Source organism: Penaeus monodon, chromosome 17 (genome assembly GCF_015228065.2).
Source record: "Penaeus monodon isolate SGIC_2016 chromosome 17, NSTDA_Pmon_1, whole genome shotgun sequence".
Lineage (NCBI taxonomy): Eukaryota > Metazoa > Arthropoda > Malacostraca > Decapoda > Penaeidae > Penaeus > Penaeus monodon.
This window is the reverse complement of record NC_051402.1, coordinates 5,124,413-5,131,912: the sequence shown is the minus strand read 5'-3', so window position 1 is coordinate 5,131,912 and position 7,500 is coordinate 5,124,413. Positions and strand designations below refer to the sequence as shown.

The window sequence follows — 7,500 nt, the reverse complement described above, 5'->3', positions numbered from 1 at the left end:
TATATATATATATATATATATATATATATATATATATATATACATATATATACATACATATACACAGATATACATATATCATAGAATGATAAATAGAGATAGATAGATAGATAGATAGATAGAAAGAGAAAGAGAGAGAGAGAGAGAGAGAGAAGAGAGAGAGAGAGAGAGAGAGAGAGAGAGAGAGAAGAGAGAGAGAGAAGAGAGAGGAGAGAGAGAGAGAGAGAGAGAGAGAGAGAGAGAGAGAGAGAGAGAGAGAGAGAGAGAGAGAGGCAGGCAGACCGACAGACAAAGGATGAGAGAGGGAGAGAGAGATAGAGAGAGATAAAGAGAAAGAAAAAGAAGAGATAGACAGAGGGACACAGACAGTCAGACATACAGCAGACAGACACACAGACAGACAGAAATTGAACCCCACAACAATAACAGAGAACTATTTATCCAAGTTCTGTTTTTATTTATCCTGGACAAATATCAGTCGCCCTTTTGTGGCCCAAGCCTTATACTGACCGCCAAGAACGAGAAGATGAAAAAGGGGGAAAGGATAATTGTGATAAAGGGATGATAATTATATTACAGAAAAAAATTTAGTAGGAAAAACAAATATGATTAAAAATGGTGATAATGAAGCTGATGTTTGTTTTGATGATTATGATAATTATAATAATAGTAATAGTAATAGCAGTAATGAGAATAACAACAATAGCGATAACGATAATGATAATGACAACAATAATAATAATAGCAACAATAGTAATAATAATAATGATTATAATAATAATAATGATAAGGATAATAATAATAGCAATGATGATAATGATATTAATAATAATAAATGATAGTATTAATAAGGATGATAACATTGATGATGACGAAAGAAAGAAAGAAAGAAAGAAAGAAACAGAAAAACAAGGAAGTTACCAACAAGAATGAGAAAGAGAAACAGAAGAAGAAGAGGAGGAGGAGGAGGAGGAAAAGGAAAAGTGGAGGAAGATAAAAGAAGAAGAAGAAGGAGGAGGAGGAGAGGGAGAAGGAGGAGGAGGAGAAGGAGGAAGAAAAGGGGGAGGAGAAGGCAGAAAGAGGAGGAGGAAAAGAAAAGAAGAGAAAGATGAAGAAGGAGGACGAAGAAGAGGAGGTGGTGATGATGTTAGCGAAGAAGAAGAAAGAAAAGAAGTAAAAAAAGAAAAAAAAGGAAGAAGTAGAAAAAGTAGAAGAGGAAGAGGTAGATGAAAAAAAATGAAGAAGAGTAAAAGAAAAGAGAGATGAAGATGATGATTAAGAGAGAGAAGAGCAAAAAAAACAAGAACCAGAAGGAAATGACATCACGAAAAAAAGGAAAAAAGATAAAGAAGACAAAGAAAAGGAAGAGAAAAGAAGAAGGGAAAGAAGAAGGAAAGAGAGAAGAAAGAAAAAAAAAGAAAAAGAAGAAAAAGGAGAATAATAAGAAAAATGAGAAAGGGAAGAAGAAGAAGAAAAAGAGAAGAGAAAGAGAAGAAAAGGAGACGAAGAAAGAGGAAAAGGAGAAGAAAAGGAGACGAAGAAAGAGGAAAAGGAGAAGAAGAAATATTGGCCGACGCGCCTGATAAACGACTCGCATTTAATCCAGCGTAAACATTGTTACTCTTCACCTCCCCCCCTCTCCCTTCACCCCCCCTCCTCCCCCTCAGTCAGGTGTGGGGCGACTGGCGATTCCTCAAGGCAAGAGTGAAGGGGGAGGCGCTATTAAGCCCAACATTTCTCTCGTGTGTGTTTTATAATGTTCGTGTGATGTTTCGAATAAGGCGAGTTCAAATCAGCGATCTTTTTCCCTCAAAGGATTTATATGCTAATAAGGCGAAAAATCGTATGATCTGGAAGGCTGCTTAGGCAAGACTGTGATACACACACACCGATTCTGATAAACACGAAGCCAAATGAACAAAGAAAAAGAAAAAGAAAACGCGAGGAAGACGAAGGAGAAGGAGCAGTAAAAGCAGAAAAAATCTTACACGTGCCAGATATAATTGGTCGGAGTAATTAAATAGGAAAATAATCTAGCCGTCAAGGATGTGCACCCACTTCTTTGGGGATTCTGGTTGCCGTGTTTAGGGAGTCTGCAGTTAAAACTAATCATCCTGTGAGAGCGCCTTGTTATCGTATTTTGTCCACTGTAATTATCGTACCCCAGCCATGTCAGGCGACGGGGAGCCAGTAACGTTTAGCGAGCGAGTGTGATCCGCATACTGATGAGAGACCACCCCGGCGAACAAGACTGTGCACTACCGAGGGCGGGAGGGAGGAAGGCTTCGCTCATTTTCATGCGATAAGAGATGATTCTCTTAAAGCATTGGCGAGGGAGTGTCAGTTTGTTTCATCCCCGTCGGTGGTTGTCGGAAACGTTCGTGTCTGGGTCGTATTGTATCGCCTTTGGGTGGTGCTCGTTCGGTCCGTTCGAGCGCGCTGTTGAACCGCGCGTGAACGGAGGCTTGAACGGTCGAACGTTCTGAACAAGAGCCTTTGAGAATTTCGGGAATCGAGATACGGAGGCATTTTGCCGTAACAAACTATAAAGTCATGAAATCAATTCTCAATCGACAGACAAACTGTTGTGCATTTGCACATATAGGTGTGTATATCCAGTATATATATCGTGTGGTTACATATATTGCATGTAATAAAATGTATATATATATATATATATATATATATTATAATATATATTATAATATATGATATGATCATATATGATATATATAATTATATATAATATAGTATAATATATATAATTATATTATATGTATATAATATATATATATATATATAATATGTATATATATGTAATGATATATAATTATATAGTATATATGTTATTATATATATGGATGTATGTGTGTGTAGTTTGTGTGTGTGTGTGTTGATGGTAGTATGTGTGTGTGTGTGTGTATTATGATGTGAATGTGTGTATATATACATAGTGTGTGTGTGTGTGTGTGTTGTGTGTGTGTGTGTGTGTGTGTGTGTGTGTTGTATTTATGGATGCGTGAATGTGTGTATATATAGTATATGTGTGTGTGTTGTTGTGTGTGTGTGTGTGTGTGTGTGTGTGTGTGTGTGTGTGTGTTGGTGTGTGTGGTGATGTGTTGTGTTTGTGTGTGTTGTGTGTGTGTGTGTTGTGGTATTAATAAAAAAAAAAAAAAAAAAAAAAAAAAAAATATATATATATATATATGATTATATAATAATATAGATAATAATATATATATACATAAAACATATATAATATTATATATAATACACATCAGGAAAGATATATATATATTATATATATATATATATATATATATATATATATATATATTATTATATATATATATATATATATATATATATATATATAGTATTGTGTGTGTGTGTTGTTGTTGTGTGTTTATTATATTATATATTATATATATATATATATATATATATATATATATATATATATATATATATATATATATATATGCACATAGACACACACACACACAACTTATGTATGTGTATGTATATATCTATATATTTATTTATCTATCTATTCATTTATTTATACATATGTATATGCGTGTATGTATGTATGCACATGTATATATTTTAAAATATTTCCGTCCAAATTATAGTCTAATCAGATGAAAGTTGCCCGTTTTCATCCTTGCAACAACAGCATTATGCAACCATAAAGATTATTTCTTACGTTACTTTAAAATATTAGGCAATCTTGCATTTCACAAAAATAAAAAAGGAAACGCATATTTATATAGCAAGCATTTTGCAACATCATAAGTATCTTCCCACGGACAAAATATGAAAATAAATGGATGATCCAAAAACGATAACACTGATCGTAGCGGTGTGCTATATTGCGTGTTAAGTGATTCTAATGCCTTTAGTTGTTTCTTTTCTCTCCTTTTGATTTATTAGCAGTAAGGTGACGTTGCACAATGTTCATATATATATATATATATATATATATATATATATATATATATATATATATATATATATATATATTTTTTTTTTTTTTTTTTTTCTTTTTTTCTTTTTCTTCTTCTTCTTCTTCTTCTTCTTCTTCTTCTTCTTCTTCTTCTTCTTCTTCTTCTTCTTCTTCTTCCTTTATTTTTCTTTCTTTCTTTTTTTCTTTTGGCGGTGGTTTGTAGAAAATTCGTGGTTACGAATCTATGATTTATACCAATACAAGGATTTTTAGGGATCTCTCCCAAAACAAAACACAGATGCAGTATATCGTATTCCTATAACTTTTCTCTCGTACAGAGCGCAAAAAAAAATTGTCAAAACTATGTAAATGTCATAAAAAGGTATACCATAAGTACATATAGTTACGTCAGAATATTATTATATTTCATATCATGTTATAAAATCTGAGAAAATTACCTTTATTACGACCAGCGACTCTCATTAGACGCAACGAGCATCCCCATATTTTACTGCAAGCACGTGTAACGGTCCTCTGTCTTCAGTCTCAGCCTTTCCTTATATCTTCCATCTTCTTCTTCTTCAGCGTCGCCGGCGTGTTGGAATCTGCGATGCCAACAACACTGTTTAGTCAGCGCTGCCGGGACCCCCTCCTGTGGATGTCGCGAAGGCTACGTACTCGTGAGGGCAAGGCAGTGCGAACCAACGTGCGCTGTTAGTAGGACTATATGTTTTTGATCTCCATTTCCGTTTTCCCTTTCTGATTCTAATTGTCTGTTATTTTTTTTCTCTCTCTCTTTTCTTTTCTCTTGATATACGACTTATGATTATTCAGTCCTTTCCTGTTTTTGATATTTGCCAAGTTATATTTGACTTTGCAAAGTCCCCCCCAAAAAAGAGAAAAAGAAAATACAGTACCTCTCCCGTAGGTTGGTAATGGAGGCTGCCAACACCACTGCCACCAGTCCACTAATGGGCCCGCTTGCACCTGCCACTCCAAGTACCTCCTGGCTGCCGATGGCCAGTCTTGCGTGCGTGAGTATGACCGCAAAGGGAGATTTCATTTGAATGCATTAGTGATTATCATATCTCCTTGCTAAATAATAAGATTCGAGCAATTGCATGGATCAACTGCTTTCTGCATGCTTTTGGATTAGAAGAGGCAGATTATCACGTATAGGATTTTTTTCATATCCTAAATACTTGTAGTTATACATGTAGACATGTAGACACCCCCATGCATTTATGTGTGTGTGTGGTGCATGTAAACATATATATGTATGTATATGCATTGTTTAGGCATTTAAGTATCATGTTTGTTAATGATATTTACTTCGATTTTATCCATGGAATGGACCGTTTTTATACACATACTCAACACATGCATTAATATATCCATTGCAATCGATCACTGTGTCTCGCCTGAATAACAATAAAAATAATAATTCTAAGAATTATCATACGTCATTTACGGCCCCGCTAGCGTCCTGTGCCATCAACAACGGAGGATGCGAGCGCCGCTGCCACAACACCGCTACGGGAGTTCGATGTTCTTGCACCAAGGGGTTTCTGCTGCACGCCGACCACCGCTCCTGTCTTGGTACGTGGTGGGAAACGCCAAACCCTGTATTCCTCTCCGATTAACCATTATCATCCACACACAAAAAAAGAGAGGTAATAAGGCTCAATTTACAACTGATTGAGTTATACCAAAATCGCATCACACGAACTCCTTGCAGATGTGGACGAATGCGCGACTGACAACGGAGGATGTGAATACCTGTGTATCAATAACTACGGCAGCTACGAATGCGTGTGTCCAACCGGCTACAAACTCCAGCCGGACGAACGCACCTGTCGAGACGTGGACGAATGTGCTGTCAAGGGCACCTGCGAACACATGTGCACGAATTCCCCGGGGTCTTATCAGTGTTCGTGCAAGGAAGGATACCAGTTGTTTGCAACGGCGCACTGCGGAGGTAAGTGCGCCCCTTGCATCTTGCATCATCGCATCCTACTAATGAGGGTAATAAAGATTTGTTTACCCTGCTTTCTTTCTATATCTGTTTGTTTCTATATATCTATCCATATCTCTGTCTATCTATAGTATATATCTATAACTGTATCTACATCTATACACGTATCTATATCTATATAACATCTTTATCTATCTATACATCTATCTAAGTATTTGGATATACGTTGAAAAACAACTAACTTCCAAGGGGCCCTAATCCTGAAACGCTTATCTCTGATAATAAAAAAAATCCTTTTCTCACACCCGGTTCATTTCCAGACGTGAACGAATGTAGCGTGGACAACGGCGGCTGCAGCCAGGAGTGCATCAACATCGAGGGTTCGTATAAGTGCGCATGCGAAGCCGGATACCGCCTGCACCCGAACGGCAAAGACTGTCTACAGACGGACAAATGCACGCCGCTGAGGAACCCAAATAAGGCGGAGGTACTGACGTGGTGAGAGGTACACGTGGTTTATCTAATGGGATTGTAAGGTTTGCTAAAGGGACCTGAAGGCAGTGTCTGTAGATGCAAAGCGAAGGTTTCTTGACAGGGGACTTGGCATAAATTTCGTATTATTAGTAAAGGTATGTATTTTTTGTGTTATTTGTTTTCTTACAGAAAATTGCAATTACCGTTTTTAGTTATTATTATTATTTTTTTTATTATCAGCAAGACAGAAATGCCATATAGTTTATTAGCATACTTCAGTGGCGTTGAGCGAATATCCCCGCCTCCAGCATATCATGTCACATGATCACAATACCTTTCTTTTACTGAGGTTTTAGCACTTTAATTAGTGACATGACTCTGAGATCAGAGTCATGTAAGTGTAGAATCCATGATAACATGTGGACATCGAGATCTTGGCATATATTTCTTTATATACATTATCCTCACGACCGTAATAGATGAGAGCTGGCGATTCAGCTCCCCTGAAATTGCGTCGCTTGAGGAATCATTTCACCATTTCTGGTACTCATCTCCTGGAAACTTAACAGAGGCGAGGCGTGTGTGTGTGTGGCTCCCGTCTCAAGCTCGAGCACCACTGTGGGTTTCATGATGGGGGGGGGGAGAAAAAGTTATTCTCTGAATACTGAGACTCGGATCTTCTAAGGGCAGCAGGATCATTGAAGATCGTTTTTCAAACACACACACACACACACACACACACACACACACACACACACACACACACACACACACACACACACACACACACATATATATATATATATATATATATATATATATATATATATATATATATATATATATATGTATATATATGTATAGGGCCGCGGTGGCCGAATGGTTAGAGCGTCGGACTCAAGACTGTCACGACGGCAATCTGAGTTCGAGGGTTCGAGTCACCGGCCGGCGCGCTGTTTCCCTTGGGCAAGGAACTTCACCTCGATTGCCTGCCTAGCCACTGGGTGGCCAAGCCAGCTCAAGTCAGTGCCGGGTAAATAGAGAAGGTGACTCGATAAAAACACCGGGCGGAAGGCAATGGCAAACCACCGCTCTAAATTGC

The 7,500-nt window shown here is 37.3% G+C and overlaps 1 protein-coding gene across 1 annotated transcript in view; it reads left to right on the top strand.

Moving 5' to 3' along the window:
- Nucleotides 1–7,500, top strand: part of LOC119583214 (signal peptide, CUB and EGF-like domain-containing protein 1) — a 60,261-nt gene that overhangs the window by 41,953 nt on the left and 10,808 nt on the right. The window contains exons 7-11 of the mRNA XM_037931691.1: nucleotides 4,535–4,662; nucleotides 4,878–4,983; nucleotides 5,432–5,548; nucleotides 5,688–5,927; nucleotides 6,245–6,411. Coding sequence (XP_037787619.1) covers nucleotides 4,535–4,662; nucleotides 4,878–4,983; nucleotides 5,432–5,548; nucleotides 5,688–5,927; nucleotides 6,245–6,411 — 758 coding nt within the window. The remainder of the gene's footprint in view (nucleotides 1–4,534; nucleotides 4,663–4,877; nucleotides 4,984–5,431; nucleotides 5,549–5,687; nucleotides 5,928–6,244; nucleotides 6,412–7,500) is intronic.